The 18,882-nt window shown below is 57.2% G+C and overlaps 1 protein-coding gene across 1 annotated transcript in view; it reads left to right on the plus strand.

Annotated features, from left to right (window-relative positions):
• Positions 1 to 1,249: 1,249 nt before the first annotated feature.
• The window catches only part of LOC105472558 (pyridoxal kinase), a 43,435-nt gene continuing 25,802 nt past the window's right edge, over positions 1,250 to 18,882 (plus strand). The window contains exons 1-2 of the mRNA XM_011725928.3: positions 1,250 to 1,549; positions 17,773 to 17,827. Coding sequence (XP_011724230.1) covers positions 1,463 to 1,549; positions 17,773 to 17,827 — 142 coding nt within the window. The 5' untranslated portion in view covers positions 1,250 to 1,462. The remainder of the gene's footprint in view (positions 1,550 to 17,772; positions 17,828 to 18,882) is intronic.

The following is an 18,882-nucleotide window of genomic DNA, read 5'->3' on the forward strand; positions in this document are numbered from 1 at the left end:
TAGCATGATCTTGGCTCACTGCAACCTCCGCCTCCTGGGTTCAAGTGATTCTCCTGCCTCAGTCTCCCACGTAGCTGGGACTACAGGCACGCACCACCATTTCCGGCTAATTTTTGTATTTTTACTAGAGACAGCATGTTGGCCAGGATGGTCTAGATCGCTTGCTGTGGTGATCCGCTCACCTCAGCCTCCCAAAGTCCTGGGATTACAGGCATGAGCCACCGTGTCTGGCCAATGTTAGCTATTATTAATGGACGATTATTACTATTCACGATGTACTTTCTTTTTAAAACCTGGATCTCTAAAATGTCCTCCTCCCTCAGTCCTCAGCACCGCCTGGTCGGGCATCGGGTCTCACCAAGCTGCAGAGCCGCAAGTGCACCAAGACTTTAGTCTGGTGATACTGACCCCAGAGACCCAAATCACCATGTCTGCAAGTCTGGAACCCAAAGGCCTCCGTTCCCTGGGGTGGTGCAGGGAAGCCGCAGGGAGTGTGTCTGTGGAGAGTGCAGGGGTGGGAAGTGAAGGCTGTGGGATCCCCTAGGGGGTCAGGTTCGTGGAAGGCAGGCCCTCCACAGGAAGACTGGGTTGGACTGGGATCGGACACGCGGCCCAGGCCCGGGCACCTGTGGATGTAGGGCCGGGCATGTGGCCGGGGGCTGGGCGCCTCTGCAGGCCGGGCCACCGGAGGGGGTACTCAGGGTCCGCAAGGGTCTGGGGCGCCCCGGAGAAGCCCGCCACCCCAGGCCGGTGGGGGGGAGACTGGGTCCCATCGGCCCCGTGTTTGTCAGCTCCCGCGGCCCGTGGGAGGGGACGTGGATTGGATGCGGGCTCCGGACCCTGCAGGCAATTGAGAGCGTGGTTCCCTTGGGGATCCGGGGTCTGGGGTCACTTCCGCGCCTCGGCACTCTTCCCACGCCCGCGTGCCCTCTCGTGGTTCTCCGGGTGGTGAGAATGTCGCGCCCGGAGGTCAGGGGCGTGGCGCCCGGGCCTTCGAGTCTCCCCTGCGCGCGGCTGGGCGCGGGGCGCAGGGCTGGAGCGGAGCACGCGTGTTGACTGAATGAACGAACGAACGGCGCTCCAGAGCCCTCTCCCGGTGGAATGACAGTGCAAACCCAGCGTTTCCGGCGGCAGAGTGGCGGGGGCCACCTGGCGTGGCGGCGCGGCCGGGGTCGGGTTTCGCTTCCTCCCAGCCCAGGGGCGGAGCCTGCCCGGCTGTCCCCGCCCCGGCCCGCCCTCGGCCCGTCCCCGGCGCCGCGCGGAACTCGCGGGTTCGGAGCCGCCAGCTGAGGTCAGAAGGAGGCGTCTGCGCCGACCGAGGCCGTCGCACGCCAGAGCCGGAGTCGGAGCCGAGGGAAGCAGGGGTCGGAGCCCGAGCCCGAACCGAGCCGAGCCGGAGCCTGAGCGAGCGGCGGAGACCGTGCCCCCGCCTCGGCCCCGCGCCGCCGCGGCCAGGCCCGGCATGGAGGAGGAGTGCCGGGTGCTCTCCATACAGAGCCACGTCGTCCGCGGCTACGTGGGCAACCGGGCGGCCACGTTCCCGCTGCAGGTACGCATCCGCCCGCAGCCCGGGCTTACGTAACCCGAGCCCGTGACCTTGGCGGGGCTGCCCGAGACGAGCCTCAGTTACCCGAGGGAGGCTTGGGAGCTGCGGGCAGAGCCTGGCCCTGGCGCCCGGGAGACAGGCGCGGGATGGGTCGCCCGCTCTGCTTGGCTTGCGGGGGCGGAAGCGGAGGGCTGAGCGCTCTGGGGGCCCCTGCGGGTGGGAAGTGTCCGGCGTCGGGGTGCACGGGTAGGAGGGAGCCCTGTGCACCGGCTGTGGCGCAGCCGCTCGTCCTCGCCCCTTCCCGCCGATCGGGCCGACTGCCGCGGGGGCGGGGGGGAGGTGAGGCTCCCGGAGGCGAAGAAATGCCGCAGAGCCCCGAGGAGTCCCGGAGCAGCCACGCGAGCCGGGACCTTGCCCCGCTGGAACGCAGAGGCGGCCGTGGAGCTCGAGGCGGTAGCGCGCTCACCTGCTGGGCCCCTGTGGGTCAGGAGGTCGGGAAGAGGGAGGAAGACGCCGAGTGAGGTCACGGTGCCCACGAGGGTGGACTCCACTCTTGGCCTGACCACGCCAGGAGGTGGCCAAAGGGAAGATGGTGGGGCAGGGACTGCCTTGCACCCTCTGGCAGAGCGGCATCCCTGCAGGTGTTTGCTCTGACGAGGAAAAGCCCCAGAAAACAGTTCGGGACTGTGCGGATCGGCTTTAGGGAGCCACTTTTTAAAACGCGTTAGCCCACGGCTTCCTGGTTGCAGCTAAGTGGCCTGGGTGCAGTGGCATGGGTGTCACGCAGAGCCGAGGCAGAACCAGGACGACGGGCACTTCCTGGCCTTGTCGAGTCAGCAGGAGGGCTGGGGGTGCCCTGCAGGGTGGTGGCTCGCCCATGCTGCCCACCTATCGCCTGGTCCTTGGGGATGGGAGCAGGTATGCCCGGTCCGTGTGCTGGGCCCCGCGGGATGTAAAGAAGGGCCACTTGGGCACGCTGGGGCCTGCGGTGCGGGCTAACCTGGGAGGAAGGCAGGAAGAGGGGAGCAGAGCTTCGGTGGAATCTGAGGGCTGACCTAGGCATGCCCCCAGGAGAACCGAGCAGAGTTGAGTGTGGAAAGGTAGGGGGTTCAAGTCCGGAGTGAAGTGGAGGTCCTGTTGGGCAGGGTGCGGTGCTTCACAGGCGGTCTCACTTGAGCCCGTTTTCCAGCCAGCTGCTGGCAGACCCTGCCTGGGATAGTCAGGGTGCACAGCTTCTGTGGCCCTGGCTATTAAGCACTGCTGTGGGCCACTCCTAGCTTGAGGCGGGTCGGGGAGGTCACCACAGGCTGGTGGATTGCTTGGGCAGAGTCAGAAGTAGGACTGGGCTTGGGAAGAAAGGTGCAGGGTCCCTAAAGCGGGGACAGCCAGGGAGTGTGGAACCAAGGGTCTCTAAGGACAGCATCCGCTGTCTTCGCAGAAGTGTGCAGGTCCTGCAACGTCTGTCCCGTCCCTCCTTCCGTCCACCTCCTACTTCACTGAGCAAACTGTTTCCTTCTTTGACTCACTCGGGATACCCCAGCAATGTCCCTTGTTTTCTAACTCCCAGTGACTCAAGGGAGGGGTGTCCTCTGATTGCTCACCTCAGGTGGAGCCTCGTAAGGATGGTGCTGCTCTTCCTACCTGGGGTCTCCCCAGTGCCCGGCGTCCTTACCTGTGGGCTCCACAGGGTTCCATGCAGGCGTTTTGCTCCCATACCCCGACGTCCAATGCTGGCTGGACAAGGAGAAACAATACGATGAGGGAGGGGCTGAGATGGCCGCAACCCAACCAGCCTGGACCAGCCTTAGTGGGCACAGGAGGGACTGGGAGACAGAGCCTGGAGGTGGCCTTGGGGCTGGCGTTTGCCGCTTCCAGCCGCAGTTCCAAGGGGAAGCGTCCCCAAAGTCTAGAGCTGCTCTTGCAAGAGTTTGTTCTTGATTTTGATCATCATCGTATGGCTTAGGACTCCAAAGCCTTGTTCACATGGCTGAATGTAGGGAAAGAAAACTTAGAAACCGGCAGAACAGAGCCTCTGGCTGAGCCCCAGAGATTTGCCTCAATGCTACTTGGAATGAGACTGGAGAATGCCTCAGGGGTGTGGCATGTAGCAGGGTGGCTGGAGAGGCTCCTTATGGGGACTGACCCAGGTGTCTGGGGGTCCCACCTCAAAGCAGGTGTCTCCTCATCTTGGAATTCCAGCTGAGGGATCTGGCCCTGGTTTCTGAGCCTTCCAGAGTCTCACTTGCAAACTAGGCACAATACCTGTTTACAAGATAGCACCAGGGCTCCTTGTGCCCTTCATGCCAGACTCGGGGTATGCCCATTGCCAGGGAGCTCCCACTGATTCCCTGTGAGTGTAGCACAGGTTTGTCACGACTGGACCATCTGCACGTCTGGACTTCAGGGCTATTCTCCCCAGCCACTTTCTGCCAGGTCCTCTCCGTGTGTCGCTTTGCAGCCAGGAGGCAGCCTCCCTCCCTGGGCAGAGCAAAACCTTGAGCCTGTGTTTGGATTTTGTTTCTGGGCCTAAGCCCAAGGTTCATTTTAGTGGCAGAGAACTTAAGGAGGGAACGTGTTGGCATGACCAGTGCTGGCAGGAGGTGCAGTGTGTCAGGCAGCATGATTTGGGTTTGCAGATTGACAGGCTCGAGGTCTGGGGGTGCATGGAGAGGAATCGGGGGGATGCCTGAGTCAAGCATAGACCTGCCCAAGGACAGGCCATGGGATGCGCCTTGGGGTGGGGCACTTCCCCGCTGCTCTGGCTTGGATTCTAGGCAGGAAGGAGTGGAGGGAACGAGTGGCTGCCCTTCCACATTGGTAGGACTGTTTCCTCTTGGGTGTGGGAAACCTCAGGCTCTTCTAGGGCTGGGAGGTTTGGCTCTTTGGAGCCCTGGGTGTGTATGTGTGGAAAGCCTTCCCGGCTCATCAGTTCAGCAGCTCACGTGTTTCTATAGGGCCTCACTGCGTGGGGGAGATCCCGGGCCCTCAGGGCAGCTTCCCAACCCCCTTTGTCCTATTGCTTCCATAACCTTAAGGTACACAGCCGTAGGGTTATGTATGAGTTTGCTGGAGTGAAAATACCGTAGGCAGCCTTAGGATCATGTAGGAGTTTGCCCGGACTGCCATAACCAGGTGGCTCGCTGTAGCAGAAATTCACCTCTCATAGTCTGGGGGCCAGAAGTCTGAGAGCAGGGTGTGGGCAGGGCCATGCTCCCTCCATATGAGGGTCCTTCCCGGCCTCCTCCGGCTCTTGGTGGCCCCAGGCTTCTGGGGCTTACAGCCAAATCACTCCAGTCTCTGTCTCTGTCCTCACGTGGCCTCCGCCCCGTGTGCTCTCTGAAAAGCACACTTGACGTGGGATTCAGGCCCACCCGGATCATCTGGTGTGATCTCACCTTGGAATCTTACATCTGCAAAGATCCTTTTTCTTTTTCTTTCTTTCATTTTTTGTTTTGTTTGTTTTTGAGACTAGGGTCTCGCTCCGTCGCTCAGGCTGAAGTGCAGTGGTGCAATCTCGGCTCACTGCAACCTCCCCCTTCCAGGTACAAGCAATTCTCCTGCCTCAGCCTCCTGAGCAGCTGGGATTACAAGTATGTGCCACAACGCCTGACTAATTTTTCTGTATTTCTTTTTAGTAGAGATGGGGTTTCACCATGTTGGCCAGGCTGGTCTTGAGCTCCTGACCTCAGGTAATCTGCCCGCCTCAGCCTCCCAAAGTGCTGGGATTACAGGTGTGAGCCACCGCGCCCAACCCAAATATCCTTTTTCCAAATAGAATCCCCTTCGCAGGTTTCAGTTAAACATACCCTTCGAGGGTCCAGCATTCAGTCTGGAAAGAGCCTTCCTTCCAGTAGGAGCCTTCAGAGAAATTTGAAAGTGGCACAAATCAAGGGGTGAATTAAAGGCCCAGAAGTTGATGATGTCAAGCTGTCGTTTTTGGAAACGAGGGGAGCAGCACAGCCATGAGTCTCCAAACTGGGCTGTGCAGAGATTGTCCTGAGTACATCGAAGGCCAGTAGCTGCCCTGTGGGGAGAGGCAAGCTTGTCCTGATCCTGTGCGTCCCGTCCAGGTGGAGAGGTAGTGGCTCCCGCTGGCTGGGTGACATCCGTGTCCTTCATCTGTCAGCGTCTGGAGCAGCTGAGGCCAGGCACCAGGCACTGACGCCTCAGACATAAGTGACCCCCGTGCTGCAGGACCACAGTGCACGTGTGCTCTCATAGGGCCGCTCCTAGGGAGGAGGTCGTAGACCTCAGGCATTAAATGATTCAATTCCATGGCTTTGTCAATCTAACTTGGGGCCTTAGCTCAAGACCCATTTAAATACCACATTGCAGAGACCAGAAGGCAAGACCATGGGACTCCCTGCAGCCCCCACCACAAGATGCTGTGAGGTGGCGGGCTCCGTCCAGGGCCTCAATGCCATGCCTGCTGGCAGGCGGACTGTGGCTCAGACACCCCACAGGAAGAAGCAGGGGGCTCCCTGCCCTGGAACCCTGGATGTCAGCACCTGCTCTGACTCCTACCTGCTGAGTGACGTTGGCAAAAGTAGCTGTGGCAGGGGTCGAGGGTCCCACCTGCTTACTGGGCCCCGCTTCTACGGACAGGAGTAGAAGTTGCAGAGCTTTGGGACCTCAGCACTTTAGCAGCTCCTGGACGCGAGCAGCGAGTTATCCTGGGCTCCCAGAGACGCACGATGGGGTCCCAAGGGGGTTGCTTGAGGGCCCTCAAGTCAGGAGCTAATTTCTATCCTCGAATATTTAAGAATCCCCGGCCGGGCGCAGTGGCTCAAGCCTGTAATCCCAGCACTTTGGGAGGCCGAGACGGGTGGATCACAAGGTCAGGAGATCGAGACCATCCTGGCTAACCCGGTGAAACCCCGTCTCTACTAAAAAATACAAAAAACTAGCCGGGCGAGGTCGCAGGCGCCTGTAGTCCCAGCTACTCGGGAGGCTGAGGCAGGAGAATGGCGTAAACCCGGGAGGCGGAGCTTGCAGTGAGCTGAGATCTGGCCACTGCACTCCAGCCTGGGCGACAGAGCGAGACTCCGTCTCAAAAAAGAAAAAAAGAATCCCCAAGCCCAGGTGCGGTGGCTCACACTTATGATCCCAGTGCTTTCAGAGGCCGAGGTGGGTGGATCACTTGAGCCCGGGAGTTTGAGACCAGCCTGGGCAACACAGCAAGACTCCATCTCTGCAAGAAAAAAAAAGCTGGCTATGTGACTCACATCTGTAGTCCCACCTACTTGGGAAGCTGAAGTGGGAGGATCACCTGAGCCTGGGAGGTGGAGGATGCAGTGACCTGTGATGGTGCCACTGCACTCCAGCCTGGGTGACAGAGTGAGACCCTGTCTCAAAAAAAAAAATAAAAATAAAAAATAAAAAATAAACGTGTATGGAAATACAATGTATTTTTAACCAGAAAGTTGACAGAGAATACCGATGCACTAGGTAGACCCTGCCTCAAAAAAGAAAAAGAAAAAACAAATCCCCTGCTCTGCAAGGTGGCCTCTTCTTCAGAGATGTGTCATCGCTGGGGGTTCTCTTGGGGACATGGTTAAAACGCCTGGTGTTGGCCGGGCGCGGTGGCTCACGCCTGTAATCCCAGCACTTTGGGAGGCTGAGGCAGGCAGATCACAAGGTCAGGAGATTGAAACCAGTCTGGCTAACATGGTGAAACCCCATCTCTACTAAAAATACAAAAAATCAGCCAGGCGTGGTGGCGGGCGCCTGTAGTCCCAGCTACTCGGGAGGCTGAGGCAGGAGAATGATGTGAACCTGGGAGGTGGAGCTTGCAGTGAGCTGAGATCACACCACTGCACTCCAGCCTGGCGGACAGAGCAAGACTCCGTCTCAAAAAAAAAAAAACAACAACAACAAGAACAAAACAAAACAAAAATCTAGTGTTTTGAAAAACCTTTACGTTTTTTCTTAGAACTCCTAGGATAGAAAGAGCCTTCTGTTTCTTGAGAACTGCACTGGTAAGATCCTGGAAGAGTACCACCCTGCCTTTTAAAAGGCATCATTTTTGCCTTAACATTTTTCAAGGTGACTTGCATTTGCAAACAGCACAAAAAGGCCATCGTTGGGCCAGGCACGGTGGCTCATGCCTGTAATCCCAGCACTTTGGGAGGCTGAGGTGGGTGGGTCATCTGAGGTCAGGAGTTCGAGACCAGCCTGGCCAACATGGTGAAACCCCGTCTCTACTAAAAATACAAAAAATAGCTGGGCGTGGTGGCACACTACTGTAATCCCATCTACTCGGGGGTCGGGGAGGGGGGAGCCGGTGAGGAAGGAGAAATGCTTAAACCCGGGAGGTGGAGGATGCAGTGAGCCGAGATTGTACCACTGCACTCCAGCCCAGGTGACAGAGCAAGACTAAGCCTCAAAAAGAAAAGAAAAGAAAAAAAAAAGAGCCAGCACTGAAGTGTGCCTCCTTCCTGCCTCGAGTGGCCCTCGCTAACTTCCCTAGAGGTGATGCTGATGCTGCAGGTTGGAGATGCTTCTGAGTGTCCTTGGAACGTTCCCACGTGCTCTCCGGGCCACGCTGGACAGCTGGCTTTCCTCCCATCTAGTTGAGATTCTCTCTCTCTCTCTCTCTCTCTCTCTGGCCTCTGCCAATCCCTGAGTCTGAGCCAGAATGTGTCCCAATCCAGGAAACAGGTGTTTTTTTCTGGTATTTCTTCTTTTTCTTTACTCTTTTTCCAAGAAGGAACAAAATTTTGGCTAGTTTCTTGCTTTTCTGACTCTCTTAGTTTGGGACTGAGGTTTCTGTTATTCCTGTTTGGCTGTCATGGAGAAAAACAGGAACTTACCGGTCCCATTTTCCTTTTCTCCTCCTTTTTTTTTTTTTTTTTTTTTTGAGACCGCGTCTCACTCTGTCACCCAGGCTGGAGTGCAGTGGCGTGATCTCAGCTCACTGCAGCCTCCACTTCCCGGGTGCTTGCCATTCTCCTGCCTTAGCCTCTCGAGTAGCTGGGACTACAGGCGGGCTCCACCACGCCAGGCTAATTTTTGTATTTTGTCTTTTTTTTTTTTTTTTTTTTTTTTTGAGACAGAGTCTTGCTCTGTCACTCAGGTTGGAGTGCAGTGGCGTGATCTCGGCTCACTGCAAGCTCCGCCCCCCAGGTTCACGCCATTCTCCTGCCTCAGCCTCCCGAGTAGCTGAGACTACAGGCGCCCGCCACCATGCCCAGCTAATTTTTTTGTATTTTTAGTAGAGACGGGTTTTCACTGTGTTAGCCAGGATGGTCTCGATCTCCTGACCTTGTGATCCGGCCACCTCAGCCTCCCAAAATGCTAGGATTACAGGCATGAGCCACTGTGCCCAGCCAGTTTTTGTATTTTGGTAGACACAGGGTTTCACCATGTTGGCCAGGCTGGTCTTGAACTCCTGACCTCAGGCGATCCACTCGCCTCAGCCTCCCAAAGTGTTGGGATTACAGGCATGAGCCACTGCACCCAGCCTATTGGTCCCATTTTCTGATCTATTTTTCCCTCTTGCCTCTGGCTCTAGCTCACATCGGTGCATATGTGTGTGTATGTGGTTGTGCATGTGTGTACATGGTGTGCATGTGTGTACATTGTGTGTGGGTGTGCATGTGTGTACATGGTGTATGTATGTGGGTGTGCATGTGTGTACATGGTGTGTGCGTGTGTACATGGTGTGTATGTGGGTGTGCTTGTGTGTACATGGTGTGTATGTGGGTATGCTTGTGTGTACATGGTGTGTGTGTACATGGTATGTGTGTGTACATGGTGTGTATGTGGGTGTGCTTGTGTGTACATGGTGTGTACATGGTGTGTATGTGGGTGTGCTTGTGTGTACATGGTGTGTGTGCACATGGTGTGTGTATGTGGGTGTGCTTGTGTGTACATGGTGTGTGTGCACATGGTGTGTGTATGTGGGTGTGCTTGTGTGCACATGGTATGTGGGTGTGCTTGTGTGTACATGGTGTGTATGTGGGTGTCCTTATGTGTACATGGTGTGTGTGTACGTGGTGTGTGTATGTGAGTGTGCTTGTGTGCACATGGTGTGTATGTGGGTGTGCTTGTGTGTACATGGTGTGTATGTGGGTGTGCTTGTGTGTACATGGTGTGTGTATGTGGGTGTGCTTGTGTGCACATGGTGTGTATGTGGGTGTGCTTGTGTGTACATGGTGTGTGTATGTGGGTGTGCTTGTGTGTAGGTGTGTGTGTGTGTACAGGGTGTGTGTATGTGGGTGTGCGTTTGTGTACATGGTGTGTGTGTATGGGTATACGTGTGTGGGTGTGCCTATGTGTACATGGTGTGTATGTGGGTGTGCTTGTGTGCACATGGTGTGCGTGTGTGCACATGGTGTGTGCACATGGTGTGTACATGGTGTGTGTACATGGTGTGCATGTGTGTACATGGTGTGCATGTGCATACATGGTATGTGTGCATGTGGGATGCATATGTGTATGGGGGATATGTGCACGTCTGGGCATGCATGTGTGTGTCATGGGAAGCATGTGTGCACATGTGTGTGTGCAGTATGTTGCTCTGCAGGCCCCAGTGTTGGCCGACCCCCCATCTTTCCTGTGAGTGACTTCCCCCTTCTTTGGAGGCTTGGCGTGACTGGCATTCTCTGGAAAGGGAGGGGCGGATCTGCAGAGCGGGCAGCTTCAGGGACACTGGGGCTGCTGACTGGCTTTGTGGCTTCTTGGCCTTGGTGTCTGCGGGTGCACACCCACACAGAGCTTTTGAAATGGAATCATGCGCGCCCAGTTCACAGAGTGAGTGACACCGAGGAATAAGAACAGAGGGAACTTCTCAAGGAGAAAGGAAGAAAGGAGTTGTCAGAGATGGGCTGAGCAAAAAACCGTGCGATCCGCCGAGGAGGGGCTGGCAGCGCCTCCCTTCCTGCCCACAGAGCAGCCGCCCTGTGCCCGTCTATTCCCCGGCTCTGCATGGGGTCTCCGTTTTTTTTTGTTTTTTTGTTTTTTTGTTTTTTGAGACGGAGTCTCCCTCTGTCGCCCAGGCTGGAGTGCAGTGGCCGGATCTCAGCTCACTGCAAGCTCCGCCTCCCGGGTTCACGCCATTCTCCGGCCTCAGCCTCCGGAGTAGCTGGGACTACAGGCGCCCGCCACCTCACCCGGCTAGTTTTTTGTATTTCTTAATAGAGACGGGGTTTCACCGTGTTAGCCAGGATGGTTTCGATCTCCTGACCTCGTGATCCGCCCGTCTCGGCCTCCCAAAGTGCTGGGATTACAGGCTTGAGCCACCGCGCCCGGCCGGGGTCTCCGTTTTAAAGGGTTCTGTGGCCAAGACAAGCCTGCCAGTCCCTGTCCCTGTCCTTGGCCACTTCTCTTGGCAGCTTTCCCCATTCCTGAAGCAGGTGGGTAGCCCTGCTCAGCCTCTTGTCCCATCTCCTTACCTGTGACAGTTGCCAAGCCACTGGGAATGTGGTCGCCCTAGGACAGCTAAACAAGGAAACTGCGGTGCACACAGGTTTGGCTAACCCCAAGGGCCAGTTGCTGTGCGTGGGAGCGAGTTCCAAGGGGCGGAAGGGAGCCAGCACTAGGTGGAGCTCTGCCGGCCAGGGCACAGGGAGGAACGGCCTCCAGGAGGAAGGTGCAGCAGGTGTGAGGCCCTGTGGAGCCAACTTTGGAGCTAGAATAAGGTGGCATTTTTGCTGCATGCTGTGGGGGTGGACAGGGCCTGAGGTCACACCAGGGAGCCCATATTGGGTCAGGAATGTTGCTTTGGCAGTCCCTGGACTCAGCCCCCAGCTGTCTGGCCATCTGGGCACTTCTGAGCCCAGCCATGACCTCTGCCTTCCCTTAGCACTTTGCAGTGAGCCCAGCACCCGGCAGCCCCTGACCAGCCAGTGCACGGTCCCTGTGCGGCACTGTGAACCTGGAAGTACAGGGCTGGGTGTCCGTGTGCTCTGGGGGCCCAGGTGATGGGCCCTGGAGCTGTGAAGACTGAGTCATGGGTGGGTGAAGGATGAGGGGAGACTGCTCTGGGTGGGGCTCAGGGCCATTTCTACCAGAAATTCCCCTTGGAGTTTGTAGGACGAAGGACATGGTTGACCTGGATTGTAGGACTGACCAGTGACTGACAGTGGGAGGGACATGGGGTGCTCGGGCCCCGGGTTGATCAGGGTGAAGCAGTCACGTGATCTCTCCCATCCTCTGTCCTCATTCTGATTTCCTAAAGTGGTCAGAGGTCTCTGCAAAACAAGCTACAGGGAGGGTTCTTCTGCTGTGCAGCACTCACCCGGCTCTCCCCGGAACGCCTGGAACTTGGGTGGTCAGGCTGGGATGGAGGAGCTGCGCTGGAATGTTCCAGAGCTTCCCCCACTCCTGCCGTTCTGAGTCACTCTGCCTCCTGGGAGGAGGAGGATCAGCTGAGCCGCCGCGCTCACGTAGTGTCTCGCTGTGTCTCGCCGTCTGCCTTACTGTGAGCAGGGTGGGATGCTGCCGCTACGGCGCGCACGTGGGCCCTGGGAGGAGCCCGAGGCAGCCACTGCCGCACGTGGGCAGGAGGAGGGTTGCTCACAGGACGGGCCCGGCGGAGGGAGGAGGACTGGGGGCTGCGCCTGGCAGAGGATGAGCTCGTGTTGTGGGCAGCAGGGAGAAGGGAGTCTGAGAGCTCCTCGGCAGTGGTTCAGCTGCTGCTGCTCTTGTGGCTGGACCAGATGACTAACGAGGTTGAAAGCCCTTCCCCCGCCCCAGCGATTGCTGCTGTGGCCCCCCAACCCCCCAACCGCCGGAAGTTCCCGTGAGGACGTTGGAGCCCTTTCCAAGCCATCCCACTGGCCTAGACTCTGCTGGGATTATTTTGACGCCCCAGGGCAGAGTGTAGGCATCTGACCGGCTTTCTCTCCCGGCAGCAGACAGGGCGCACTCCAGCAGGTGAGGGACCCCAATACCTCGCACAGATGAGGGTGCAAAGCCCAGCCCCCCTCTTCCCACCCCCTGGCTGCGGGCCCCGCGGGTTTTCCCACCCTGGCTCCCCTGTGTGCTTGGCACTTGTTCCCTTTAGGTAGTGGCCTTTTAGCCCGCTGGTCCTTCCCAGGTGGCTGGAGCGGACTTACGCCTTGCGGTAGAGGCTGAGCAGAAGCTTGTCCTTCAGACTGTTCGGCGGAGACACCCAGGCTGTTCTGTGGCAGCAGTGGGTTTGCCAGAGACCAGGGACTTTGACCAGGCCTGGCAGGGAGCCCCAATCCTGAAGAACCCTCGTTCTTCGTGTGCTGTGGCGGAGGCCACGTAGGCACAGTTGCAGCAGGGTCTTGGAGGCTAAAAGGAGGACAGTCTGAATTGAGAGAGGGGAGCTGGCCAGGCACAGGGGTTTCAGAGCTTTCGGGGGCTCAGAAGGTGCCCAGGGCTCTGCAGCCTAGTGAGGAGTTCACAGGGTGGTGGGCGACCCAGCAGCCAGGGGCATCAGCTGTGGCAGTGGGACGCTTCGGGGGTCTGGGCTTCATCCTGTGGACACAGCAGACCCTCAAGGGCTGTGTTTAGAGGGGTACATCTGGAGGTGGGGCTGGGGAATGCACATTGAGGGGAGCTCGGAGCAGAACTGTAGCACAGGCCAGGCATGATGGCTCACGCCTTGTAATCGCAGCACTTTGGGAGACTGAGGTGGGAGGATCGCTTGAGCCCAGGAGTTCAAGACCAGCCTGGGCAATATAGTGAGACCCCATCTCTACAAAAAATAAAAAATAAATTAGCCACGCATGGTGAAACATGCCTGTAGTCCCAGCTACTCGGGAGGCAGGAGAATCTCTTGAGCCCAGGAGGCAGAGGTTGCAGCGAGCTGAGATTGTGCCACTGGACTCCAGCCTGGGCAGCAGAGTGAGATCTTGTCTAAAAAAAAAAAAAAAACAACAAAACGAAAACAAAAACAGTAGCATGGTGGTCTGATAAGACCATCCCAGGAAGGGGGATGACGCAGTAGTCCACAGGCCTCAGTGGACCCTCACAGCAGGTATGGACATCAGAGAGTCTTGCTCATACCTAACTGAGTGATTTGATTTGATTTGAATTTTTTTTGAGATGGAGTCTCTCTCTGTCACCCAGGCCGGAGTGCAGTGGTGTGATCTCAGCTCACCGTAACCTCCGCCTCCCAGGTTCAAGCGATTCTCCTGCCTCAGCCTCCTGAGTAGCTGGGATTACAGGCATGCACCACCATGCCCAGCTAATTTTTGTATTTTTAGTAGAGACGGGGTTTTGCCATGTTGGCCAGGCTGGTCTCGAACTCCTGACCTCAGGTGATCCTCCTGCCTCAGCCTCCCAAAGTGCTGGGACTGCAGGTGTGAGCCACCGTGCCTGGCCCACATACCTGATGTAGAGTATGTTCTGCTGGGATTACAGGCGTGAGCCACCGTGCCCAGCCCTCATATCTGATTTAGAGTATGTTCTGCTGGGATTACAGGCGTGAGCCCGGCCCTCATGTCTGATTTAAAGTATGTTCTGCTGGGATTACAGGCGTGAGCCCGGCCCTCATGTCTGATTTAGAGTATGTTCTGCTGGGATTACAGGCGTGAGCCCGGCCCTCATGACTGATTTAGAGTATGTTCTGCTGGGATTACAGGTGTGGGCCACCGTGCCCAGCCCTCGTGTCTGATTTAGAGTATGTATTGCCAAACTCCGTGGTGTGAACACTGCCACTATGGCTGAAGGTAAGCTACCAGCCTGCTTAGGAAAGAGCTGCGCAGCAGCCGCCATCATGTAGCGTTCCTCACTGTAGACTCAACAGACACCAAGAGCTCAGTAGACAACAGATGGGGTAAATTGCTAGTAAACTAGGAAGTAGTGAGGCTAGAATATTAAGTTTGCTTTTAATATAATTTATGTAGTCTGGGTGCAGTGGCTGGTACCTGTAGTCCCAGCACTTTGGGAAGCCAAGGGAGGATAATTAATTGAGCTTAGGAGTTCAGGACCAGCCTGGGCAACATAGTGAGACTCTGTCTCAACAAAAAAATATAAAAATGAGCCAGGTGTGGCAGCACGCACCTGTAGTCCTAGCTACTCAGGAGGCTGAAGATGGTGGATCCCTTGATCCCAGGAATTCAAGGCTGTAGTGAGCTATGACTGTGCCACTGCACAGGAGGTGGAGGCTGCAGTGAGCCGTGATGGCACCACTGCACTCTAGCCTGGGTGACAGAGTGAGACCCTGTCTCAAAAAATAATAATAATATAATTTACATAATTGTAAGCTTTATGACTCAATTTTTTTTTTTTTAAATAGAGATGGAATCATGCTATGTTGCTCAGGCTAGTCTTGAACTCCTGGCCTTAAGTGATCAGTCCTCTAGTCTCGGCCTCTCAAAGTGCTGCAATCACAGGTGTGAGCCACCGTGCCTGGCCACATGACTGTTTTTAATAATGAGTGTATGTAAAGCTGACCTACACTATTGCATCTGGCAATCATGTGACCCAATCCATCTTCAAAGCCAGCAACAGTCGTTGAGTCCTTCTTTAACTTCCAGTCTCTGATCTTTCCTTCTGCCCATCAGCCTGAGAAAACCCTGCTTTTGAAGGGCTCATGTCATTCACTTAGACTCTCCTGGATAAGAAGATCCTCATGAAGAGAGATCTCATTACACTGACAGGTTTCACCTACACTCAGGGGGTTGCCTGAGGGTGAGCGGGGCCCCTGAAGGTCATTATTAGAATTCTGACACCGAAGAGCCCCATAGGCCATTGTAGGGACAGGGTTTACTGTAAAATAAGGTGATTCACATACACAGACCAGCGATGCTGTCCCTAACGGGGATCCCAAGCTGGTCCCATCAGTCGGCAGGGCTGCTCACAGAGCACCGGCCTGTCCCTGTTGAAGGCGCTTCCTGTGATGTCTGTGGAGGAGACGGAACTGGGGCCCACGCTCCGGGCGGGAGGGGAGCGTTGTGGAGAGCCCAGCTGCCTGCTGTGCTGAACCTTGGGCCAAGAACCAGTCTGTCCTTGGCTCCCTGGGAGGTGGGGAAAGATGAGGTGTATCAGGCAGGGTCCAGTCCAGAAACAGAAACCAGAGCAACAATTGTGGAGGCTGTTGTTCAGCCAGGTATTGAGAAAACAGAGAAGGCAAAAAGGGAACACAGGTGTCGTGGAGGAGACCCTGCCAGCATCGGCTCCACACAGCTGACCCTGGGATACGAGAGAATTGCTGGGCTCTTTAGAACTTGGAGCTGGGAAGGCGGGTATCTGCCAGCTGGCGGGTGCTGGCGGTCTGTGGGGGCATGTGATGAGGAATTCTGCCGGTGGTGGGAAAGCCCCAAAGCGGATTCTGCTGCTGCTATGGGAAGGGACGGTCACTACCGCTGCCTCTGCGGGGAGAAGAGCCCCCAGGGAAGAAGAGTGCTGCTGGCAGAAGCCCATTCTCTTCGCAGGCTTCAGTTTCCCACTCTTGGTACCTCCTGGCGGTGCCTGGGAGGGCGCCACTGCTCTACAGAGATGCCAGTTCCAGAGGCACGGTCCGCACAGAGGGATGGGTTCCAGCTGAAGGACGAGTGTAACAGCGGGAGACCCCTTTCTCTGGGGTCCCAGGCTCCTGTCCTGGACCTCGGCACCCCGCCCCGCCATGCATTGTCGTCTTCTGAGTCTGGCTTTGTCTTGCACATGAAGTTGGATGGGTAGACTCTGGAAGCATCCAGACCAGCTTGCAATGCTGATGAATAGGCTGATTTTGATGGGGTGTGTGAAGTGGAGACGCCAGCCCAGAGGCTCAGCTCGCTCGTGCTCTCATTTAAAAGCAGAAAATAGCGACTTCATTCTCGGATACGTTTGCCAGCCCCAAAGGATTAATTATCTACACACCCAGAAGCAGTGGAGCAGAATATTTTGGCAGGATTTTCAGGATTTGTGTCATAGTTGCTTAATATCTGTTTCCTCACAGTCGGTTAGAATTTTAAAGGATTGGAAATACTGCAAGCCATCTGTATATAGAGGCTGTGGATTTGGGCTAGTGCATTTGCAAAGTGCCAATTTTATTTTTTATGTTTATTTTTATGTTTTTTGAGATAGGGCCTCACTCTGTTACCCAGGCTAGAGTGCAGTGGTGCCATCACGGCTCACTGCAGCCTCCACCTCCTGGGCTCAGTGATCCTCCCACCTCAGCCTTCCGAGTAGCTGGGACTACAGGCATGTGCCACCATGCCCGGCTAATTTCCCTATTTTTTTTTAGAGACAGGGTTTTTGCCACGTTGCCCAGGCTGGTCTTGAACTCCTGACCTCAAGCTGTACTCCTACCTCGGCCTCCTAAAGTCCTGGGATTACAGGCATGAGCCACTGTACCTGGCCGCAAAGTGCTAATTTTAACTTTTTAGATTAGTAAGACTGTTAACGTGTTTCCTTAGTTTAGTGATAATGCCAACTTCAGAGAAAGACCTTGGTGAATACAAATCCTAAGCAGATAGCTCAACTCTTTATCACAAAGCAAACCCCACCCAGTGAAGAAACAAATTTGAGAAGCCCCGGAAGCCCCTCCCTGGAAACAGCCGCTCTCCTAGTGCTGACACACTGGCTTTGAACGGGAAGGTGGAACTCAAGGGTGATTGGCTGTCCGGATGCAGCAGGAAGAGAGGGTTTGGGGCATTCCTGGTGCACGGGAGAGGGTGGGGATGGCCCCCCAAACTAGTGGAGGCCGGTCTTGGCCCCTGGAGATATGGGAAGGAGGCCACCGCTCCGTGGGTTCTGTCCTCCCTCTCCATTTGTCTGGAACCCTCACCCTTTCCCTCCCTCTCTGTCCTCACGAACCCACTCCCTGTCTCTCACTCAGGCTTTTCAGCCATGTGTGCTGCCCACGGGGCCCTTGGCCTGGCTTCCTCCAAGGGGTGGGGTAGACGCCCACGTTTTCGCAGCAGAGACAGCCTCGCAGCCTCTGTTCAGTGTCTGGACAGACGGGTATTCGTTTTATTGTTTAGTTTATTAGTCTTACTGAGGGCTTTTGTTGGGTGCGATTTCTGGAATGATGCATGAAGTGCTTCTCCATGGAGGTGCTGTGGGCCGGGCGATGCCCTCCCGCGCTGGTTGCTCCCCAGAGAGGGAAACCCAGCTCCAGACATTCGAGGCCCTGGACGTGCCAATGTCACCTGTGACTTGGGGAGAGCCTCCTGCTCTGACACGTCGGCCCTCCGGCCTGCACCTGGGGGCCCCATGCCGGCCGGGGCTCATTTACTCCCCTCTTCTGAGTCAGCGCCTGCTGGGGTTCGTGGAACCCCAGACCTGGCTCTCTTATGCCTACCTGTTCCTTCTCTGTCTTGCAGGTTTTGGGATTTGAGATCGACGCGGTAAACTCTGTCCAGTTTTCAAACCACACAGGTAAGGTGTTGGCTCCAGCAGCCGGCACAGAGCAGAGTGTGGGAGTGAGGGACGGGCCGGAGTGAGGGATGGGGCAGAGTGTGGGTGTGAGACTCGGGGTGGAGTACGGGTGTGAGACGCGGGGCGGAGTGCGGGTGTGAGGGATGGGGCGGAGTGCGGGTGTGAGACGCGGGGCGGAGTGCGGGTGTGAGGGATGGGGCGGAGTGCGGGTGTGAGACGCGGGGCGGAGTGCGGGTGTGAGGGGCGGGGCGGAGTGTGGGTGTGAGGGGCGGGGCGGAGTGCGGGTGTGAGGGGCGGGGCGGAGTGCGGGTGTGAGGGGCGGGCCGGAGTGAGGGATGGGGCAGAGTGTGGGTGTGAGACTCGGGGTGGAGTACGGGTGTGAGACACGGGGCGGAGTGTGGGTGTGAGACTCGGGGCGGAGTACGGGTGTGAGACGCGGGGCGGAGTGCGGGTGTGAGACGCGGGCCGGAGTGCGGGTGTGAGGGGCGGGCCGGAGTGCAGGTGTGAGACGCGGGGCGGAGTGCGGGTGTGAGGGGCGGGGCGGAGTGCGGGTGTGAGGGACGGGGCGGAGTGAGGGTGTGAGGCGCGGGGCGGAGTACGGGTGTGAGGGGCGGGCCGGAGTGCAGGTGTGAGACGCGGGGCGGAGTGCGGGTGTGAGGGGCGGGGCGGAGTGCGGGTGTGAGGGACGGGGCGGAGTGAGGGTGTGAGGCGCGGGGCGGAGTGCGGGTGTGAGGGGCGGGCCGGAGTGCGGGTGTGAGGGGCGGGCCGGAGTGCGGGTGTGAGACGCAGGGCAGAGTGCGGGTGTGAGACGCGGGGCGGAGTGCGGGTGTGAGGGGCGGGGCGGAGTGTGGGTGTGAGACGCGGGCCGGAATGTGGGTGTGAGGCGCGGGCGGAGTGCGGGAGTTAGGGGCGGGGCGGAGTGCGGATGTGATGGGCGGAGCGGAGTGTGGGTGTGAGGCGCGGGCCGGAATGTGGGTGTGAGGCGCGGGCGGAGTGCGGGAGTGAGGGGCGGGGCGGAGTGCGGGTGTGAGGGACGGGGCGGAGTGCGGGTGTGA

The sequence above is a fragment of the Macaca nemestrina genome, chromosome 4, assembly GCF_043159975.1.
Source record: "Macaca nemestrina isolate mMacNem1 chromosome 4, mMacNem.hap1, whole genome shotgun sequence".
Lineage (NCBI taxonomy): Eukaryota > Metazoa > Chordata > Mammalia > Primates > Cercopithecidae > Macaca > Macaca nemestrina.